This window comes from Asparagus officinalis, chromosome 10 (assembly GCF_001876935.1).
Source record: "Asparagus officinalis chromosome 10, Aspof.V1, whole genome shotgun sequence".
NCBI lineage: Eukaryota > Viridiplantae > Streptophyta > Magnoliopsida > Asparagales > Asparagaceae > Asparagus > Asparagus officinalis.
The window spans coordinates 14,622,800-14,646,208 of record NC_033803.1 but is presented as its reverse complement, the minus strand read 5'-3'; the positions used below and the strand labels follow the sequence as shown (position 1 = coordinate 14,646,208).

Here is a 23,409-nt window from a genome sequence, read left to right as displayed (position 1 = left end):
TATAATAGTAAAAATCCCACATTTATCTCCAATTAAAACCCTAGACGAGCTTCCAAAGCGATCTACTCCTCCACCTAATCCCCAAGCGTAGCCTGAGCTCTTATACTACTTGTTGTGCTCTGATACCACTTGTTATGGGGTTCGTGGAAATCCACACAAACGTCGAGAGAAGGTCACACATGATCAAAAATAATGACACGAACACAAACAAACGAATTTAACGTGGTTTGACAAGTTGCCTACGTCCACGGGGCAAGAAGGGGATGAGTTTTCACTATTAGAGAGAGTACAAATAGAAATTACACAATCACTCAATACCTCACAAATTAATCTCTCAAACAAAACTCTTAAATCTCTGACCAAATCTCCCAAACATACAGCTCAGAAGTCTCTCAAATTCCCCTTTTACTTATTTTCTATTGTAAAACGTTCTATATGTATAAAAATCCTAAAACCAAAACCATAGAAATTCTAAAACCAAAATCAAAACAGATTAGGAATTCAATAACCTGTTACCAAAACAGATTATGAATCCCAATAATCTGTTACCAAAATAAATTAGGAAACATATTAGGAACCTGTTACTATCCAACAGGGGTGGAATCATCGAGAAAAAGATTTATTAATTATCGCAATTCGATTTGGACCTCTTGTTGTAGTTATGGATCTCAACGACTCTCGGCTAACTGCCAGTAGTCCCCACGTCATATGGACTGGAGTCAACATCACGAGGATGCATAAATCTGTTCCTGCCTATAAATTCGAAAATTCCTTCAGTACTGTAGCTAGAGAGTTTTAAATCTAAAATTTTCCATGAGCAAAGTAACTTATTAATGTACTCTTTCCTCTGTCAAGTAATTGATAAGTATTGATTACTTAATCTCTTTAAAGGGATTAATTGGCTAGTAAGTGTATAGCTCAAATGATCGAGGAGTTAATCCATAATTAATTAAGTACTAAGATTTGAGAAATGGAAGGTATCTTTTAGTTACTCATGGCAAAAATAAATTTTCAGGAAAAAAAAACTATAAGCAAACAAAAGATTGAGAAATATCGGATTAATTGTTAACAAGAGGTTGCTGCGTTAATTAATGATAAATGTTAATTAAAAAGTCAAGGGAACCATTGTAAAATATCATATATTTCGTTGGTGCCTTTTTGCTTGTCTACAAGTTTTGATTACCATTAAAATAAATAAATAAATAAACGGTTATGAAAGAAAAATATCATATATTGCGTTGCTGCCTTTGCATGCGTGCAACTTTTGATGTGAGCTATTTCGTGTGTACAAGTTTTGATGTGCAAGTTGCTAAGTTTGTCCGCTTTACTTGTGGAATAATCATTTTAATCATTTAGTCTGGCAGTGCATTTATTTAATCTTCTATAATTGGTATACTTATCATCATATTTTTTTTTATTAAAAAAAAGGCTAATTACAACTTTCAGATTGTAAAATTGTAGACAAATACAATATGCTATCAAAAAATTTATACAACAGTTGTAATTTATATCAAATATCTAAAGTTACAACAACCTTTTTTTATTTTTTGTACAAAATGGCTTACAAATTGTAACAACCATTTATATTCCCTGTCTAGAGATATTATGATAAATAATGAAATATTTGGAAGTGTCATGGGTTCTTATCTTACATACTACAACATCAATGTCGATATCTTTTCCCCTTTTATATATTCAATCTGGATATTGTTGGGGGAGAAATCGGGTCCAATCTAGAGTTGATGGGCCTTAAATAGAAGTTATGAATCAATTTTAACCAAAAAATTATAGCTATCAGGTAGTTCTATTTAAACTCATCAATCTTTCTTATCTTATCCGAGTGGGACTATACTCACATATTAGTCACCTCAACAACTCTCTCTTAATTTGTAAGTATAGTTCAATTCAACTGTAATTCAATATTCTGCGAAATCCACTAAGTTTTGCTCCATTTCACTCGTGGGCTAATCAATTCACAAACTTTTGCACAACTTCACTCATGGGCTAACCAGACCATGAATTCAACACATAGCTATCAAACATCCGTAGGAACTTCCACCACTTCACTCATGATGGCTAGTTGGACTATATCACTCCTACGGGCATCCATGGATTCTCCCGACACCTTCGAGCTTCATATAAAAAATCATCTATTTTTTTAAAGTGCTTGGACCATGACCTTGGCTCTGATACCATTGTTGGGGGAGAAATCAGTCCCAATCTAGAGTTGATGGGCCTTAAACAAAAGTTAGGAATCGGTTTTAACCAAAAAACTATAGCTATTAGGTATTGAACCAAACTCCTATTTAAACACATGACTCTTCCTTATCTTATCCGATGTGGGAATATAACCACGTACTAATCACATCAACAGATATACGTGCTATAAATACAACGTACTTGGTAGACACATAAAAGGCCTACCACTTTATTGTGTCCTCATCATCCCCAATTAATATCCTTCAATTCGCATACTATATTAAAACAACTACCGAAAAAGAAAATCCACAGAAATTTCTAAAAAAGTTAGAAAGTACTNTTCTTCCTTCCTAAACAAACCCAACAAAAACGCACCATCATCCGCTCACCCAATTTCCTACCCACCAACGCTCTAATTAAGCAAATCAAGTTTTTTCCACATATACCCCACTTGATATTTTTTCTAAAATAAAACCTCCAGATAACCATAGGTATAATCCATTAAGCGATACTTATTATTATCACAATCACCCAAAAAGTTCGCCCCTCCTTTTAATAACATTCCAAAAGTAGAATCGCGGAGTGCTCGTTAGTTATATTTCGTTTCGTAACGTTTATGTGTATTTTAATTAACATTTCTAATCATCATATTAATTAATTTCCCCCGATATCGCGCTCCGAACGTCTCAACTAAACCGAGGACAGAAAGGTCATTTCACCCGTCATAACGTGAAAGGCGACCTCCCCCACTATAAAAGGTCGAGGAGGCCGCGGTCATAAAATTAAAAGGAGGGACGATCGGTCGAGGAGAAGAGAAAGGGCCTCCGTCCGTTCTCGATCTCCTCTCGTTGACGCGCGCGCCGCTGATTTTTGTCGTCCTCGGTTCTGTTCCGCGTCGACCCCGCCCCCCGACCCGCGCGTGCTCCTCCGTAATGGCGAGGTACGAGCCGATAAAGGGAGAGATCAGCGCGTCGCGCGTGGCCATCGACGTCTCGAAAGGCCCGGCGACGCCATCGCCGCCGCCCGCGAAGAAGCCGGAGCGGCTGGCTCGCTCGGACGTTTTCCGAGGACTCACGGTGGCGGTACGATACTCGATCATGCTTTTAAAAACTAATTTACTAGTGAACGGATAAATTCGATATGAAAACAATTGTTCGGGAGGAGGATTTTCTGCAAATTTTTTTTTTTAAAAAAAAATGTGTTTTCGGATAATGTAGGTTCAAATTGAATAATTATGGAAATATCTAACAAATCGAATCGAATTCGGTCACCGGTAATCATTCGTTCTCTCCTCTTCACCGTCCGAAGAGAGAGAGAGAGAGGCGCGCGGTTGGTGCGCCTTTTTATGATATTCCCGAAAATGTCACCGAATTTCGGCTGATATTATTATTATTATTATTTTTTGCGCCGCTGCCTTTTCAAGTTTTCAACTGTGCATGGCTTTTTCGTAATTACTTGCAACATGATGGGTGTCAGTTTATCGAGATAGCAGATTCATTTTTGTTTCCGCCGGAAAGTGTTGCCTGTGGGCCAACCATGTGTTTGGGGCGCCTTGCAACTTTCCATGTTAGTCCTGTTTGTTATTCGTTATTCTCTTCCAATTTCTCAATATATAGTTTTATTTTTTTTCTTTATTTTAAGTTATAATATTGTTCTAGTCGTATAACTTTACTTCCAACTAGAAGAAAGGAATAGCGATTGTTAAGAGTATTTTATTAAGCTAGTATTTGCTTCGATATTAATTGATATCATTTTGTAATTACAACCGTAAACAAAATGAGTAAATGATTTTAGTATGTCCAGCCAGACTATAACTTTTATACTACTTTTGCATAAAGTCGCAAAATTATGAGGTTTTCTGCACAAAAGCGGTACAGAAGTGATGAATTTTGTTATTATATTAGGAAAAATGGAATATAGATGAAATAAACAGCATGCAAACTGTAATTTAGAAATTGTAAATATTGCAAAAATAAGAAAAACCTAAAAAAATAGCTACTTATTATATGCACAACTGGTTTGGGTTCATTAGCTATGTGGACCATGATGCTGCCACGTGTAGGTTATGGTCATCATGTGGTCCAACAGCAGTGGACCTTTATCATTTCATCCCTTTTTTTTTGTGATGGCATATAAAAACACAAGGGGATTCGTGAAAACCTTTGACGTTTTTGGACTATCTGAAGTCCAATGCGGTCGAGTTCACCGCGAGCCCATCACCCATTGGATCCTTGACACGTGTCTCATAGATTGTGCTGTTGGTTATCAAGGAGAAAATGATTTAAGGACCCAAAATATGAGACCAAGAGAGGGGACAGGTGAGGTGTCCTCTCCCTATTACATAATGAGTTGGTCATGCCAACTCATGCCAACTCATTATGCAATAGGGAGGAGACACTTCACCTGTCCCCTCCATTGGTTCCATATTTTGGGTCCCCGTAGCAGCACTCTTATCAAGGAATCGGTTGAAGGGGAGGAGCCGAAGCATGTGAGGCTCCCTTCATAGGAAAGACAAAAGTCCCTCAGCTCCCTTTCGCATTTGCCAACCTCATAAACATAGGGCCCACATAATCCTACAAAATTTATACGTAGTCATATGCATTTTATTGTAATTTTATTAGATTTCTACCAAACAACATAACTGGCCTAATGAAATTAGAAAATCTGTCACCAATCAAATTTGAGAATGATGATCCAATGGACGCATATAAATTGTGTATTTCGAGCCGTTACCGAAAAGAGTAGATGAAAAACTTCACTTGCGCGCAGAGTGTTCTGATATAATTTTTCTCCTAGACCGATACCTTCACAATACACGCGAACAAGTACGACGATTATCTTGGTAGTGGTGCCGAGTATAAGCAACCATCCATCAATCAAATTTACTAAGTTGTCCTTTGTATATTGCATTTGAATTGGTCTGATCTTGTGTGGCACACCTCAGAACTGTTTTATTCAATATTTGGTGTCTTTTCTTTTCATAGATCTACCTGTGGATGAGAAATGGGTGCTTTGAGTGCACTACACGTTTATCTCTACTCCTGCTTTTGGTCCTGAGTCGGTTGGACTTAAAAGTAAAGATTTTTATTTAGGTTGGGTGGGAGCAACTTTAATCAGAAGCTACCGTGTGCCAGTAATGGAACAGTTTTGGTAGTTATATACGCATTTATTTTGTGATTGCCAAGGATAAAAGGCTACATATGCCTTTTTTTTTAAGGAGGAATGCTTAGCTTTATGGGATCCTAATCACAAGCAAATAACATGCTTGAGTACTAGGGGCTGATGATAAACTAGTTTTTGACTTCTCATTGTGGTCCAAAGGTGCCAAATTTTTATGTGTTTATAGAGTTTGGACCATATTTTAAATTAGCTACTAGTGGAATGAAGGCAAGAGATAAAAGAAAGTGGGATGAGGATCTTTGCAAGAAAAAAATGGGGGGTCTGTCATTGTTTAGCTGGTTGCCTGTAGGAGGTGCTTCAAGCTTAAAAGAAGGAAATAGATCGAATCTTGCTTGAACTACCTAGCAAATAGGGGTTTTTCTCTTATCGAGAGTAAGATGATTTAAGTTCCATGTTTGGTCAAGCATAAGTGACACATAGTTAATTCGGAGAAATGTTATGGGATCATTGTGCCAAAAAAAAAAGAAGGTATATTCATAAAAATTCAATATCTCAATCAACTTGTAAGGCTTCTTGAATAATTTATTTAAACAATATTCTGTTTTTGAGGGTAAAGGAGTCAAAATAAAAAAAATCATTCCACAACAGGGATACTACAGGGGGCCTATCCACGACTAACCCTGTTGTATAAAACTTGCTTACTTTACATGATATTAACATTTTTCCAAGTCTCAGATAGTTATAGCAGTAGTAAATTACAACATGGATTGTGGTTAACAGTCATCAAGCACTGTACAGTAGATGTTTAAAATCATTCTTTTATTAAACAAGTCCTTTGAGATTTTGTTAATTGGCTTGCCTGTAGAAGGTTCTGCTTGAAAGAAGGAACAGAGTGAATCTTACTTTTAAGAAATTGCCTAACTCATTAAAGTCTTCCTTTTTTTGATTATGTGATTCGATACGTCTATGATTAGTCAACCGTCCATTTAACCTAGTTAACAAATGAGAAAAATATTAAACGACTATCGTGCATCAACTTTTTTAGAAAGCAGGTATGATCACCAAGAGATGGATAATTCATATGCTTAACAATTTAGAGAAAGTTTAATTTCCAACGTTTCAGGACAATCCATATTGTGATATCAAACTCATTGACCGTAGGCTACTGATAATATGAGCAACATTTATCTGCAATTTTTTATGCCCAATATTGGGGTCTTTCCATGTGTACTTATTTATATCTTGAACATGGAAAGAACATGCGTGTAATTATCAGTCCATTGTTGCAAATATATGGAATTATTTACTTTACTATTCTAGGGGTTTCTCATACTTTTTTCTATTGCAGATTATGATTCTGGTTGATGATGCTGGTGGAATTTTCCCAAGAATCAATCATTCTCCATGGAATGGTGTAACTATTGCTGATTTTGTCATGCCCTTTTTCTTGTTTATAGTTGGAGTAGCCCTAACACTTGCATACAAGGTATATGGATAAAAATGTATACGCCTGCGTTCTATTTTTTTCCCTTAAATTTCATTTTCTATACAAGTTTCCAAGTTTACTAGTTGATGTTGATCCCATGCAGAGAGTGTCAAATAGAGCCGCCGCGACAAAGAAGGCTATGCTTCGAGCACTTAAGCTGTTAGTACTTGGTGTTGTGCTCCAAGGTAAACAATTAATCACTAATTTTTATTATATTTAAAAGTTTTATGTGTTTTCTTCTCTAGGATATTTGAGTTTTATCTTAAGTTTGATACATTCTCTAATATTTAAAAATCAGGTGGTTACTTTCACGGTGTCCACAATTTAACTTATGGTGTTGATATTTTAAGTATTCGCCTGATGGGTGTACTGCAGGTAGCTTATTTAATCTCTCTTATTAATAGTTTTAGGATCATCAACTCTACAGTTTGTATTAGTTTATGAATTAAGTTGTTAATGTGCCTGATTTAGTTTCTAAAATATGTTATTGTTCATGGTACTTATTAAAAACACTGCACTTCTTGTAGAGAATTGCAATAGCATACCTTTTGGCAGCAATATGTGAAATTTGGCTCAGAAATGACGGTAAAGTTTTCTCTGGATGGTCCCTATTAAGGAGATACCGATATCAAACGTATGTTCCTTTTCTCTTAGTTTATTCAAGTATTATGAGGCACTGTGCATACATATCTGAGGATTTATTTCATGTGTATGAAGTAAAATTTGGAATGATGAAATTTCATCTCATCAAGAGCATCTGTGATTATCTGGATATTGAATAATCTAATATTCTGCTTCTGATACTTACCGTGATCTATGTCACTCTCTTGTATGGTTTGTATGTTCCTGATTGGGAGTACCATATAAGAGAGCAAGGTGCAATCAAATCATTCTCGGTATTTTTTTTTCTATCCTCAGCATTTGCAAATATTAGTTTGTCTCTTCTGATCTATATTTTGGTTAACCAATAGTATATTTTATTACATTCAGGTGAAATGTGGAGTTAGAGGCGACACAAGTCCTGCTTGCAATGCTGTTGGCATGATAGACCGTAAGATAATGGGCATTCAACATTTATATAAACGCCCTGTTTATGCAAGAACTGAGGTTGGTAAAATTTTGCAATTTGCATACTTTTCCCTATTTTTCCCGAGCATCATAACAACCATGTTTTTTTCCCTTCTTTTTAAAGCAATGCAGCATCAATTCTCCTTCAAATGGCCCTCTTCCAGCAGATGCTCCCTCATGGTGTCAAGCCTCTTTTGATCCTGAAGGGCTTTTAAGGTTTAATTCCTTATCATATTTGGCTCTTACATTGATATTTACGTTTTTTAACTAAATTACATGTTTATGTTTTTATTACAGCACTGTGATGGCAATTGTTAGTTGTTTGATTGGGTTGCAATTTGGGCATGTTATCGTTCATTTTCAGGTACCTTTGATCATATTGTTTTTTGTGTTACTACAAAAACAAAAGGAAAAAAAACTCATAATCTAATTTCTAAGACCAATTGTAGGATCACAAAGAGAGGATTGTACAATGGACCCTTCCATCCTTCTCTCTTATGGCTTTAGCCTTCTCACTTGACTTCTTCGGTACGAAGCTCGATCATCCAGCTGTATTTTGCTTTATAAGCAATGGTTTTGTTAAATTGAAAACTTCTCTTTTTTAGGGATGCATATCAACAAGGCTCTCTACACGCTTAGTTACACATGCCTCACCACTGGTGCAGCTGGGCTTCTTTTTGCAGGAATATATTTGCTGGTGCGATTTCTAATTCTTTTTGCAGATAAAAGTTTATGAATTTTTCTTTCATGCCAAGTTAAACCTGTTTGCTTATTGGAAATGCATATGTATATGTTATGCGTGTGTATATGAGGTGAGCTAGACTACTATTGATCCAACATGCAGATGATACAATCCAACTTTGAAGATTTCACATTTTAAGTTAAAAATCTATATCGAGGATATGATCTGGTGGACATAAAGCATAAAAAATGAAATAGTTTCAATAGTTTGACATTATTTTTTTTCGTTCATCAAAATGGCAATAAGTTACTATTTTTGTATAATGCGCGCATCAATGCTATCATGCGCCAAGAAATCACATTATAATAACTTTTTGTTTCTAGATAGATAGTTTCTCTATATATCTCTTCTTTGAACATAGAAGTTGGACCTGAGAAAGTAAATCGTTAAATTTGGATTAGAATTGTACCTAAATATCAGTTTAATTCTACTACTGACAATATGAATCTTTATGGTCCCCGACCCATAGGTTGATGTCTATGGAATTAGGCGACCAACCTATGTATTTGAATGGATGGGAATGCACGCACTGATGATTTACATTCTAATAGCATGCAATGTCTTGCCAGTTCTAATCCAGGGTTTCTACTGGAGAGAGCCACAGAACAATCTCGTAAGTATGTTCTATGTAGGGTAAATTTACACATAGACTCGCTTTATTATCGTTGTCTTGTACTTACCACCATCTGTAGTTTCATTGTTGCAGATAGACCCTCCGACAATACTGCAGGGGGTCTATGTGCAATTAACCCTTCTATTTATCTTGGTTCAATTCTCCTTACTATATCCGCGACAATATCTAATTTTTAGACTATTTGTTTTTTCTTCTTTGCAGTTGAGGTTGATCGGAGTATGAGGCCGAGCATGCGATGGGGATCCAGCTCCTGCTTCCTGTGGAGGACCGTGAGGCCTGTCTTTGGCCAATCCTCAGCAGCAAAACCTGAAGAATTTTTGCTGTGCTAGATTTGAGGCCGGCCTCAGCTTTGCATATGCTAGGAGAAAATGGCTACATAGGCATAGGTATATGCATCTGTTTATTACGGAGGAGCCACCAGCAAGAAAAGTATTGCTCAACTTGAGCTTGTATAGTTCTTATTATTTGAGAGGTAGAGACCACTATATAGTATTCATGTTATCCTTGACTTGTGTTGTATATATATATATATATATATATATATTTAAGAGCATAGTAGCTCTCAAATGTCATTTCTTCAGAGAACAAACTTCATCTCGTCCTCTTCTTGAGGATCAACTCCCTGGTTATTTTTTGGTATTTTGGGCCTGCAACTGGCACTTGCAACTGCAGTTGTATATATGCTAGGATCAGTCCTCTTACATCAAGAGCAAAGGTGATATGTGATCTCCGAAATATTTTGATTTGGACCAAAAACTGGATTATTGAAATTATATGAGCTGGTTTAACTGTATACACTTAATTTCACAAAACTCCCCTGATTCTTTTGTCCTGCCAAGCACCCTCGAACTTCTGGGTGGCCAACAATATCCCTAAACTTGATCATTTCCCCAGAGGACCCCCTAACACAATCGTTTCCTTAATTATTATTATTAGTGTGAATCAGCAAATTCTGCATAGTTTTATTGTACTTACTATTACTAAAGCTAATGGCTTTATCACTGTCACTAAGCACAGTAACTAAAATTTACCTATCAATTTATGTTTTTTAATGGTATTTGGGCCCACTAAATTTGAGGGATTAAAAAGTAAGTGACGTGATATTTTAGTGAATTCTAATCTGAAAAGTTAAGAGTTAGGTGGTTCACTTATTTCTTATCCAACCAGTAGGTCATGTCATATGGGAAAAAAAAAGGAGCACTAGGGGCACACCTTGGGACACACTCCCAACCACACCCCTCACCTGCTACAGTGCAGGGGGGTTTTTTTAAAAAAAAATAGCAGATAACCTCTAGCAACCTTGCTGTCGACGACTCCATCGTCAACCGCAATCATTGCTGTACAAACAAAAATGTGGCGGGCTCTACAAAATACATGCATCGAATAGAAAACGGACACCAAAAGATTTGTACAGTAAAAAATATTATAAAATTAGGAATAATGTTTTTCCAGCCGTTATAAATAGGTCTAAGGGATAATGTTTTTCCAGCTGTTATAAAAAGCTCTACCACCTCCGTCGCCCTCAGCCGAGTAATTAAGATTGATTCCTACGGTTTGTTAGTGTTTTAAAGTTTTATTGTTTTTGCTGTCTAAAGTGAGAGTTCGAGCTTGCTTTCTTGGTTCATCTCATGATGCACTTATATGATTTTTTTTTTCATTTAATATTACATGATGATTTGTGTTTAAATAGCAGAAGAAGAGCAGTAGATTGTCGAGATTAAATCGGGAGTCAAAGATGCTGAAGGATCGGTCCTAATTGAAAGGGAAAAAAAAATTGAACTTTTCTTTTAATTGCATTGATCACGATGGCCAACGCAGACAATAGCTGGGTGGTGGACATCGAAAGCAGCGTCGGCACCTCATGGAAGCTCGACCAACTTTGGACGAAACACTCAATCTACATGGTTCCCGCCCTCATAAAAGACCTCAACCCCAAGGCCTACAAGCCTCAGATCATCTCCTTCGGCCCCTACCATTATGGCGACGAGAAGCTGCAGCCCAAGGCCTACAAGCCTCAGATCATCTCCTTCGGCCCCTACCATTATGGCGACGAGAAGCTGTGCAGCCGATGGAGTTCCACAAGCGCCGGGCCCTCGTCCACTTCCTCGAGAGAGCTCAGAAGCCCTTGCGAGGCTTCATGAGCGCGCTCGAGGGGGTCGCGGGTGAGCTTATGGACTCTTATCAGGGTCTCGATGGGAGGTGGAGGGAGGAGAGGGGGCGCCGGGAGTTCTTGAGGCTGATGCTTTTCGATGGGTGTTTTATGCTGGCAGTTTTGAGGTTTTCGAAGGGTTATCTGAGCGGTTATACTGGTGGTTATGCGTCTACTGATCCCATATTTAGTGATCATGGGATGTCGAATGTCATGCGGCGTATAATGATGGATATGGTGAGGATTGAGAATCAATTGCCGTTGTTTGTTCTGAAGAAGTTGGTTGCTACGGAGACTAGCGGAGCTCCGGTAAGAAGTCATCCCTGGAATCGTGCTGGTCAATTCAAAAGTAGTCCTAGCTGGCTGGAATACCTTTGGGGTATTCCATCCTTATTCTCAAAAAAAATTCAAAAGTAGTCCTTCTATTGGTAACCCGGCCGTCTAAATTAGTAACTCAGGTTGGTTGAGTTAGGTGTTAACTATGCACATACGCTGGACTGCATCTGTACGCTCCATTAGCCGTCCCCCTACCAAAAAATTTCAAAAAAGTTTTAAAGAAAGAGCAAGATTAAATGGGTATAAGAAGTCACATTTTAAAAACATAATTTCGAGATAGATACGATGTGGGACTAATCATCGAGAAATCCCAACTTCATATTGTCGTGGGTCAAAGCAAGAGTGTCGTTTACGATCGAGCCTCCACATATCTAGTAGCTTTAATTAATTTTTGAATTAAAATTGGGTCCCTCTGCATTTAAGTCCCATCGTACTAACTAAAATTAAGGCTGAGATTATAAAAAATAAATAAATAAATAAAAAGAGGCTGAGACCATTTTTGTCCATGTGTACTTTTTAGGATGATGATGATGATGTGATCAACCAGCTAGTCCACGATTTCATTGGGTTTACCACCGGTACGCTCTGGAGTCGGGCTAGGCCTCCACCCTCTGTGTTGGGGATGCACAACCCCCTGATGCGATTTAGAAATAGAGATTTAGGAGAGAAGAGAGAAAAACAACCAATCTCAAACACACAAGATTTACGTGGTTCGCTTCTCAATGTGAGAAACTACGTCCACGGCCGTCGCAGGAGAAAAATTCACTATTTTTCGTCTCATTACATCATGCCCTAATCAACCCTTTTATAGACTTAAGGGTTTAACCAATAAAAAAGGAAACAAAACAAAACAGGTTAAAATTCGAAACTGGGCCAAAACCCGACTCCGGTCGACCGCCGCACCACGTGCGGTCGACCGCGACGAATCCTATTCCTGATCGAGCTCTCTGGACTTTGGGCGGTCGACCGCAGCGCCATGTGCGGTCGACCGCGAAGCTGATTGCAGACTGGGCTTGCTCTCTGGACTTTTGCCGGTCGACCGCAGTGCCATGCTCGGTCGACCGTGATGAGCTCCTGGCCTGTGCACCCAGCTGTGCACGACGTCGGCCCCCCGCCGCGCCATGGCCGGTCGACCGCGATGCAGAAAACTGTCTCCTTCGTCGTTTTGCTTGAACTTCTCCATCGTCGATCCTGTTCCTCCTGTTCCAACTTTGTTCCTCCTCTCTTCTGAAGTATAGGACATGCTTGATAGTTAGGCTTCACATATCCTAACAATCTTCCACTTGGAGACTAACTATCAATCTCTTTCAGCTCTCTCTGCGGCGACGGCCTCCATTCCATCAAGTGCTGAGGCCAACTGAAGTTGAACACAACTTTAGTTTCTCTGTAGTGACAACCTTGGTAAGCATATCGGTCGGGTTCTTACTTCCTTGAATCTTCACAAGTTCCAACATGTCCTCGTCCAACGCTGATCTTATGAAGTGGTAGCGGACCTGTATGTGTTTGGTCCTTGCATGAAAAGCGGGATTCTTTGCCAAATGAATTGCGCTCTGGCTATCACAATGTAGGACACTCTTCTCATTCTTCTGTCCCAGCTCTTCTAAGAAACCCTGCAACCATATCATCTCCTTGCTTGCCTCTGTCACCGCAACATATTCAGCCTCTGTCGTTGATAAAGCAATGATCTTCTGTAACTGAGAAACCCAACTAATAGCTGTAGAGCCCAAAGTGAATACGTATCCTGTAGTGCTTCTTCTCTGGTCTATCTCACCAGCATAGTCTGCATCAACAAAACCCTGCAGGACTAACTTGCCTCTCCTGAAGCATAAGCAATCTTCTATAGTACCTCGCAGGTATCTCAGAATCCACTTTACTGCTTCCCAGTGCTGCTCTACTGGATCTGACATAAATCTGCTCATAGCTCCCACTGCATGGGCAATGTCAGGTCTCGTGCATACCATAGCGTACATAAGGCTTCCGATGGCTGAAGCATAAGGAACCTTAGCCATGTAATCTTTCTCTTCATCAGTCTCGGGGCACTGCTCCTTAGTCAATCTGAAATGACTAGCTAACGGTGTGCTAACGGCCTTAGCACCACTCATCCCGAATCTCTCAAGCACCCGTCTAATATACTCGGCCTGAGATAGTCGTAGTGTGCCTAAGAGTTTGTCTCTACTGATCTTCATTCCCAATATCTGCTTCGCTGCGCCTAGATCCTTCATGTCGAACTCACTCGACAGCTGCTTCTTCAGTTTCTTGATCTCTGTCATATCTGAACCGGCTACTAGCATGTCGTCGACATATAAAAGCAGGATGATGTAACTGTTGTCAAACTCCTTGACAAAGCAACATTGATCAGCATTGCACCTGGAGTAACCGTTCCTGTGCATGAATCCATCAAACTTTTTGTACCATTGCCTTGGAGCTTGTTTTAGGCCGTACAAGCTCTTCTTCAATCTGCATACCATCTTCTCTTTTCCCTTCTGAGTAAACCCCTCTGGCTGCTGCATATATATCTCTTCCTCTAGATCACCGTGGAGGAAAGCTGTCTTTACATCTAGCTGCTCGAGATGTAGATCTTCAGCTGCAACAATACTCAGGATTGTTCTGATGGTAGTCAATTTGACTACTGGAGAGAAGATCTCTGTGTAATCAACTCTTTCTCTCTGCTGAAATCCTTTAACCACCAATCTGGCCTTGTATCTCTTGGAACCATCATATTCCTCTTTGATTCTGTACACCCATTTATTGCTCAAGGCCTTTTTCCCCGTTGGTAGCTTCGCAAGTTCCCATGTATTGTTGGTGTCCAAGGATTTTATTTCATCTTTCATGGCGAGCTCCCACTTGCTCGCATCATCCAAATAAAACAAAAAAAAATTTGAATAAGTAACATAGGTAAAAAAAAATTACTTACAATTTTTCCTCTTATTTGATTTCTTCATCCTCATACTAACAGTAATTGCAGATCCTTATCATCATTGTCAACCGAACAACTGTAAGTTCTTCTATTTTATCTGCTTTACTTTGTGCTTCAGCGAATTTGCATTGAGGACAATGCAAAATTTAGGTGTGGGGGTGAGAAATACATATTTTCCTCTTTATTTTACCTTTTTAGTTGCATTTTTCTTACTTTTTGTTAAAAAAAATTTATAAAAATATTGTCACTTGCCAAATTAATAGAGTTAAGTAAAAATTAATTTATTTGAAATTTTCTAATCCCTAGTTGGTTATTTACTTAAGTTCACTTTTTATGATAACTCTAAATAAATTTCTTAAGAAATGATTTTCAAAGTAGTATACTTTACTTAAGCCTTAACTTGGACTTTTATTTAAAATAATGAAATTTTTGCATGCTTAACTTAGAGTTGAAAATATTTTTTTCAAGTTATCTTGATTTATACATTTTTTTTTAAAGACTATATATACTTACACATATATATATTAAAAAAAACTAACCTTATAAAAGAAGAGTGCGAAAAATGGGCACCACCCAAAAAAAATAAATAAATAAAAACTCTTAAATTCAAGGTGATTCTATCTTATAAAGCCTAAGTTGACTGAGCAATTAAGCCCAAGGAGTATCTCTATACTTAATGACCTAAGCCCAATTGGGTTGGGATTCATTGGCCCAAAACTCGTTAAATGGTCACTTAGAAAGCCCGTTAAAATAGAAAACAATCACCAAGAATTAGAGAGTTATATATATATATATATATATAACTCTAACCATTGTTTTTATATATTGTTGTTTTGTATATATGGTCTTTGAAAAACAATTTTTGATCAAGAGACTTGAAAGTTATTTAAAACAAAGAGTTGGCATGTTCTTTTCAAAACTTTTTAATTAAATTTCTAAGATTTGACTTGGTTTTGTATTGCTATAATGAAAAAGATTTTCTAGGGGATTTACATTGGAGTTATATATAAAAACGTTTTCTTGATTATTAACTAGCTTCAATTAGAATGTTTAAATATATCAAGAAAAATCTGTTATTTACTGACTTATTTAACTTTGCAAGTTGACCGAATTTTGTGGGTATATTCTCTGCAAACCCTCACGAGACTATAACTCGTCAACTAGGGTAACCTAGGGGTTTAAAGGCTTGTTGTATGCGCTAAATACAACCGTGATTCCTGCAAAAGTGAGTTAGGATTTTCTTTTTATTTTCTTTGCTAGAGGACTAGCAAAAGTTTAGGTGTGGGGGTATTTGATAATCATATTTTATTATAATTTTATACCCTCATTATCTATTTTATATGAATAAATACAGCACTAATAATTGCTTTTATCTTTAATTGCAGGTTAATAAAGAATAAATCCCAAAAATCTCATCTCTCAACAAAGACTCTTGAGTAAATGAAGAAATAAGAGAATTAATTTTTAAAAATCACATGTGTGCAAGGAACCAGATTTGGACTTAGTTGCTTAAAAATGAATTGGACTTTTATGCAAAAATCACAAGGTGCTTGTGGGATTTCTGAAAATCAAATGGAGAAATGGGCTGGACAAATTGCTGCAACTCTTCATTTTCTAAAGCAAATGAAGCATACATTGGACTGTGTGCTGCAGAGAGTTGAAGACCGGACCTTCCTGGATCAAATGAACTTTAAACAAGATGGGCCGGTTGATTTTCAAATGAAATAAATTGGACTGCTGGGTTTGTATGGGCCGAAAATCCTTGCTGCAGCTCTTCTTTTGAAAATCAATGCTATGGGCCGGACTTTTCTTTTGATTTTCAAAATCAAATGAAGTGGGCCGGTGGTTAATGAATTGGACTTGGCTTAATGCAAAGATTTGGACTTAATTTCTTCATTGTGGACATTGCTGCAGAATTTCTCTCATGGACCTGATGCATTTCATTTTTCCTTAACTAAATGAATCAAGATCGGATGTACTGCTGCAGTTTTGAACTTTGAATCACAAATCATTTGGGCCGAAAATCAAGTGTGGGCCGAACTCGTTCAGGTGTTCCTTGAATTTCTGGCTCTCGGACATCCTCAAATTAAATAGCTTTTTAATGAGATGTACCTTATTCGCCGCAGAGGGCTGCTCATACATACTGGACAACGCCGCCATGAGATCCGCCGTCGTATTCTGATTCTTGATGTTGAACGCTACTGATTTAGACAAGGTCAACCTGATCGCTCCAAGGGCCTTTCGATCCAATAGCTTCCAATCCGCATCTTTCATATCTGTCGGCTTCTCTCCCAATGGTAGGTATAAATCCTTCTGATAGAGGTAGTCCTCCATCTGCATCTTCCAGAACCCAAAGTTTGTTCCATCAAACTTCTCAATCTTAGATGTTTCCTTCTCAGATCCCATTGTCTGTGACCTCAAATCGCTCGCGCCGAACCTGGTCGCTCTGATACCAATTGTTGGGGATGCACAACCCCCCTGTCCAATGGCTCATATTCATTGAAGATTACTATAAATAGGGATAGAGAGTGAGGGGTTAAGGGTGTGAAAAATTTTGTAAACTCTTTTTGGAGAGGAGAGCTACTCTTAATTGAGAAGGCCTTCCAAAAAATTGTAACTTTAGTTGCAATTAATAAAAATAATTTTTCCCTCTTTAAATTTGTTCTTTCTCCTCTTTGTTGAATGATGAGGATGGAGATGAAGAGCAAATTAAAGGTTTGCATTTCTTTTCTCTTTTATTTCTTTTTAGTAATTTCTTTATTATCGCTTATTAGTTAGATTTAAATTCATGCTTGTAGTGTAGATTTATTTTCTTGTCTTTTTATTTTCTTTTTGCACTTTAATTTGTAGAGTAGATTTATTTTTCTTGCATTTAATTTCTGCTGGGCTTGCTCTCTGGACTTTTGCCGGTCGACCGCAGCGCCATGCTCGGTCGACCGCGATGAGCTCCTGGCCTGTGCACCCAGCTGTGCACGACGTCGGTCGACCGCCGCGCCATGGCCGGTCGACCGCGATGCAGAAAACTGTCTCCTTCGTCGTTTTGCTTGAACTTCTCCATCGTCGATCCTGTTCCTCCTGTTCCAACTTTGTTCCTCCTCTCTTCTGAAGTATAGGGCATGCTTGATAGTTAGGCTTCACATATCCTAACACTCTGCACCTGTATCTCAAAAGCTCAACCCAAGGCAGGGGCGGAGTTACATTGAGTCCAATGGGGTCCCAGGACCCCAGTAAAATCTAAATATGTACCAGATATTACATATAAAAAACATAAGTGCAGCAATGGCCCAGTGGTTTAACACTCCAGGACCCCTGTAATCCACCAGAGTTCGAGTCTGCTGGGTTGCATATTTTCACGATTTTTTTGGACCCCATATGTGTTTTTAAATTATAGTTTGTCATTAAAATAATTTGTGCGTAAAATCTACATTATCAATAATTTTAGGACCCCATATGTTAAAAATCCTGGCTCCGCCACTGGAGGTGGGGGTAACTAATGTCAAATTGTCAATTTCGATAATTTGAGGACCGGCTTTGAAACAACATGAGAATTAAAGAGCCTAAAAGATATTTGAATGATTTGAGGTTCCAATTTACAATTGAAAGATTTAAGGGACTAATATTATGCAGGCTTCATACATGAGTAGCTTCGATAGATCTTTTTGCATGTCCCCATATAATAAATAAAATTTTGGGTGAATTTCAGAAAACCCCCTGAATTGTGGTTGTTTCTCAGATAATCCCCTTAACTTCTAGGACGGGGTCCTGACCATGCCCGCCATCACCGTCGACGACGCCACAGAATGCCAGTTCCTCAATCTCATGGCCTTCGAACGCCTCCACGTGGACGCCGGGAACACAATAACGTCCTACGTCTACTTCATGGACGTCATGGTCTCCGCCAAGGACGTCGCAGTTTTGGTGTCTGAGGGGATTATACATAACGCCGTCGGGACCGGCAAGGCGGTGGCGGAGCTGTTCAACAGCCTGGGCAGGTATGTGTCGCTGGACTCCGGGAGCGGTCTCTACGACGTGCTTCGGAGTGTGGATGAGTACTGCACGAGGGGTTAGAATAAGTGGCGGGCCAAAATGATTCATTTTTATTTTAAAAGCCCGCTAGCTAACTCGGTGGCTGCTTTCGTGTTCTTGATTCTGCCATTGACCTTTCTGCAGACGGTGTACACAATCTTGCAGTATTACACGCGCTCTTCTTGAAGGAGGCTCCGCCGGAGCTCGGGGGGCAATACAAGAAATCTGGTATTTAACTACCATAATTAGTGAAGGGACCAGTTGACCATCATTAATGTGCATGTAATAACGACGAGTTTTAAAACCTTCGTCGAGTGATTACAAATATTAATAGAATGATGTGAGATGGGATAACAGTTTTCTAATCCCTTCATTAATTTAATCCTAATACCGTCGTTATTGGGTCTCCTGAAAAACAAAGGGTTCCATCACCATCATTGATGATACTCCTAATCATAATAGGAATGATAGTTAAACCTATTACTATTGTTAGGATTTTTTCTTTTTCTTTATCTTCTCATATAAAAAAACTAATTTTCTTTCTTTCTTTCCTTTTTAAAAAAAAACTAATTTTCTTTCTTTCTTTCCTAAAAAAAAAACTAATTTTCTTTCTTTCTTTAAAAAAAAATTGTTTTGGTGTATGCAATTTTGGGTTCGGGATAATTTTTATCGCTTAATCCGTGTTGAACCAATCCAAGAAATGGCAAATCAACCAGTTCTTCAGGATATGTGTTACCCCACCAGAAATACAATTCCATCTTGCATAAGACTCCCCGAAGTAAATGGAGCAAATTTTGAGCTTAGACCGCATTTCATAAACATGCTTCCCAAATTCCTAGGTAATGAAACAGAAGATGCATATATATTTATCTCGGAATTTGAGGAAGTATGTATTATGATTAAAATGAGAAAATTAACCGAAGATGCGATTAAGCTTAGATTTATTCCATTTGCCCTTAAGAACAAAGCTAAAAAATGGCTGTATAGCTTACCGACAAATTCCATCTCAACTTGGGAGGAATTTGTCACCGTTTTTCTTAAGAAGTTTTTCCCTATTCACAAAACGGTAAAGCTTAGGAACAACATTCAGAATTTCAAAATTGTCTCGGGAGAGCCATTCTGGAAATACTTTGACCGATTTAAAGATCTTTTAATCCAATGTCCTCATCACGGTCTAGAAAAATAGCGATTGTGCCAAGTCATATATGAAGGATTGGATTATTCTTCAAAAACATCTTTAGAATCGATGTGTCAGGGAGATTTTATGAGGAAAAACGCCGATGAAGCTTGGGAATTTCTAGAGAGTTTATCCGAGAAAATAATGCAGTGGGAACATTGTAATGACAGGGTTTCATCTGTTCCCCAATCTAAGTCTAGTGGTTTTTCCTTGGAGTCAAATATTGCTTCTGAAGCGAAGATGGCGATGACTCTGCGGAGGTTAGAAGCCTTAGAAGTTAAGGAACGAGCTCCGGCTCAAATCAATCATATTTCTGCCCCGGGATGTCATAACTGTCAGTCTCCTACCCATGTTTCAGAGGAATGTCCTCTTCTAGGAAACAACCATGCTTTAGAACAGATGAACGCTGCATTCCAGCGCCCTAGAAATGATCCATTTTCTCCAACCTACAATCCAGGTTGGAGAAATCATCCCAATTTTGCTTGGAACCAAGGAAATTCTCATGGAAACCAAAACTTTATTCCCGCATCAAACCCACAATTCCCGAGGGGAAACACTTGCTTTTGAAAGGAAAATGAGTTTTTTTTACTAATTTGTTCTATTTACTAATTTGTTATATGGTAGTATTTTTGCCTTTAAATTGACCCTATAATTACATAAATAAATACTTTCTGAATGACACCATATATAGGTTAACTTCTTTGCATTAGAATGACCATATATCTGAACATATGAGTCTCTACATAAAAGTAACCATTTATTTGTGTCTAGTTTTTGAACTGGTTGAAATATTTTTCAGGAAATTTTAGTATATAGCTTGAAATGGCGCCGAATAAAGATTGGATGGACCTAGTAGATGATGATAGACTTGATCCAAAATATAAAGAAGGGGTTGATCAGTTTTTAGACTATGCATATGAGAAGCTGTTGGATAGTTTTAATGAAAAGGATGAAGACTTTGAAATTCGATGTCCATGTGTTAAATGCAGCAATGTGAAGTCTGGTAATCGTGAGTCGGTAAAGACCCACTTGATTATTCATGGAATTATTAAAAACTACAGATTTTGGTGTCATCACGGCGAAAGACAGGGTGAGTCCATTTCGGAGTTTGATGAAGAACAAGAAGAAATGATAGAAGAAAGCCAGAGTGACGATGAAATGCAAGAAATGATTGGAGATTTATTTCATAATTCAACTGGCGTTGTTGCACCTGATGCCACGTCGAGTCAGGATATTCTTGAGCAGGAACCAGATGGACATGCAAAACAATTCTACAGTCTTTTAGGTGACTCCGAGAAACCTTTGTATGAAGGCTCAATCTCAAAAGTCAAATTCCCGTCATTCTAGGAAGACCGTTCTTAGCCACCTCAAATGCTTTGATAAATTGTAGAACCGGTCAAATGAAACTATCTTTTGAGAATAAGACTGTTGACCTTAATATTTTTAACTTAGGGAGACAACCTAGTGACCCATCTGATGAACCCATGGAAGTGAATTTCATTCAAGGAATATCCAGTGAACAACAAGAGGGAGAGTGTGAGTCTGATTCAAATGCATCTGATTTAATGATTGAGGAGCTTTCTGATGACGAACTTGAGATAGAACCGCTGGTCAATCATGTTTTTTTATACTATAACTTGATAAATTGTACACTTACAATTTTGGTACATAATTATGCCGCATCACTTGTGCCAGCAATGCGCGACGCTTCTGGATTCGCTCCTCAAGGGTAGAGCGGGTCTTCTTGACACGGACTCATTCGTTCTTCTCTGTTTTAGAGGAGGAGTTAATGCAGCATAAACATATACCCAAAAAATATTACAAGTATACAACCGTGTCAAGTTATAGCATAAAAAGTTACGAGGAAGGTGTTTTGTAGGAGAAAATATAAATTGGTTCTTATGTTGTGTGCGTGACAAATAGGAGTGAAGAATAAGTGTGATTGTGGAGAGATGGAGAGAATGAAAATGATTGTGTAAATGAATATATTTGAGAGTGGAAGTGATAAAATAAATAAATATGATCAACAAGGCAAGAAGAAAAAATCAGGAAACAAATAAAAATCAATAATGAAAAATAAAATTCAATAAAGTAAAGTTAGTAGATTCAATTAAAGATATGGGTAATCTAAAATTGAACCCATATCTTAGAAAAGGGTGATTCCCTAGAAGGGTCTAGCCTAAAGGCGAACAAAGAAAATAAAAATAAACAAAAAGAAAAACTAAACCTAAGAGGGTTCTAGCCTCAAGGTGAATAGTACAAAAAATTAAAATCTAACTATATAATAAATTACAAAATCTAAACTATAAAATAAATTGTAAGAATTAAATACAAGAAAATAAATCTAACCTATAAGCATGAAATAAATCTAAGGCAAAAGGGTTCTAACCTCTTGGCTATTTAACAAGAAAATAAAATCTAACTACAAGCATAGAAATAAATCTAAACTAATAAGCAATAAAAAAGAAATAAAAAAGAAAAATAAAAACAAACCTTCAAATTGATCTCCATCTCTATCTTCATCATCCAACAAAGAGAAGAAAAGAAAATTTTAAAGTGGTGAAAATTTTCTTTTATTAATTGTAATAAAAAGTTATAAATTTGGAAGGTCTTCTTAATTAAGAGTAACTCTCCTCTCCAAATGAAGATACAAAATTTTTTACACCCTCAACCCCTAACTCTCTACCCTTATTTATAGTAAACATCAATGAATATGAGCCCTTGGATTAAAATCTTATCCAAAACCATCAAAAATCAGCCCTTAATTTGTAACAGAACTGTCAGTATCGATGCTGGCATCGATGCCGGCATCGATGCTAGCATCGATGTCCTATTAAATTTCTGCCTTCACGGATGGCTTCGTCTCGTCGAGAAGGTGATTTTCATATATTATATGTTAAATTCTGCCTTCCGGATTGAGAGATATCGTTGTTTCTTTGCGGCCAACTATCTTAAATACATTTTTTTATTTGATTTTTTTATTTTCTCGGGCTTCTACAGGCTACTCGGCTTGATTTTGGGCTGGCTTTTTCTTGTTTTCTTCATTTAATTCATGGGTTTTTGTTGATAGAAGAGATCTTAGGCTTTATTCTTCATTAACCTGTAATTAAAGATAAAAATAATTATTAATGGTATATTTATTCATATAAAATAGATAATTATGGTATAAAATTATAATAAAATATGATTATCAAATACCCCCACACCTAAACTTTTACTAGTCCTCTAGCAAAGAATGAAAAAGGAAAGAAAACCTAACTCACTTTCGTAGGAATCACAGTTGTATTTAGCGCATACAACAAGCCTTTAAACCCCTAGGTTATCCTAGTGGATGAGTTGTAGTCTCGTGAGGTTTTGCAGTGAATATGGAGAACCCCGTAAATTTTATAATGAATATATTGAATTTCTAATGATAAATAATTCCTTGTGAATATTAAATATATATATATACATATATAAGGAATGTGATTATCAGTGTACGGGAACTCATCAAGTGTTTTTAAGTGAGATAATTTGAGTAGTTCGAGCATTATGTGGTGATCAGATCAAACCTGG

General features: G+C 37.5%; 2 protein-coding genes across 3 annotated transcripts; both read left to right on the top strand.

The window, feature by feature from the left end:
- Positions 2,965-9,754, top strand: LOC109826139 (heparan-alpha-glucosaminide N-acetyltransferase-like). Of its 2 annotated transcripts, none has more exons than XM_020393118.1 (13): positions 2,965-3,281; positions 6,668-6,805; positions 6,909-6,990; positions 7,104-7,180; positions 7,333-7,448; positions 7,602-7,701; positions 7,796-7,912; positions 7,998-8,089; positions 8,171-8,237; positions 8,323-8,401; positions 8,479-8,570; positions 9,085-9,232; positions 9,451-9,754. In XM_020393118.1, exons 1-13 carry the CDS (start codon positions 3,132-3,134, stop codon positions 9,576-9,578), a joined length of 1,386 nt encoding a protein of 461 aa, XP_020248707.1. In that variant the 5' UTR covers positions 2,965-3,131; the 3' UTR covers positions 9,579-9,754. The 2 variants fall into 2 exon arrangements, with proteins under 2 accessions (XP_020248707.1, XP_020248708.1); XM_020393119.1 differs by having other exon boundaries at positions 2,966-3,281; positions 7,333-7,441; positions 7,595-7,701; positions 9,085-9,228; positions 9,451-9,591.
- LOC109826495 (UPF0481 protein At3g47200-like) lies at positions 10,856-18,798 on the top strand. Its single transcript, XM_020393525.1, is given in 4 exon segments — positions 10,856-11,252; positions 11,315-11,707; positions 12,255-12,312; positions 18,385-18,798. Coding segments are annotated over 4 exon segments (984 nt in total). The 5' UTR covers positions 10,856-11,054; the 3' UTR covers positions 18,720-18,798.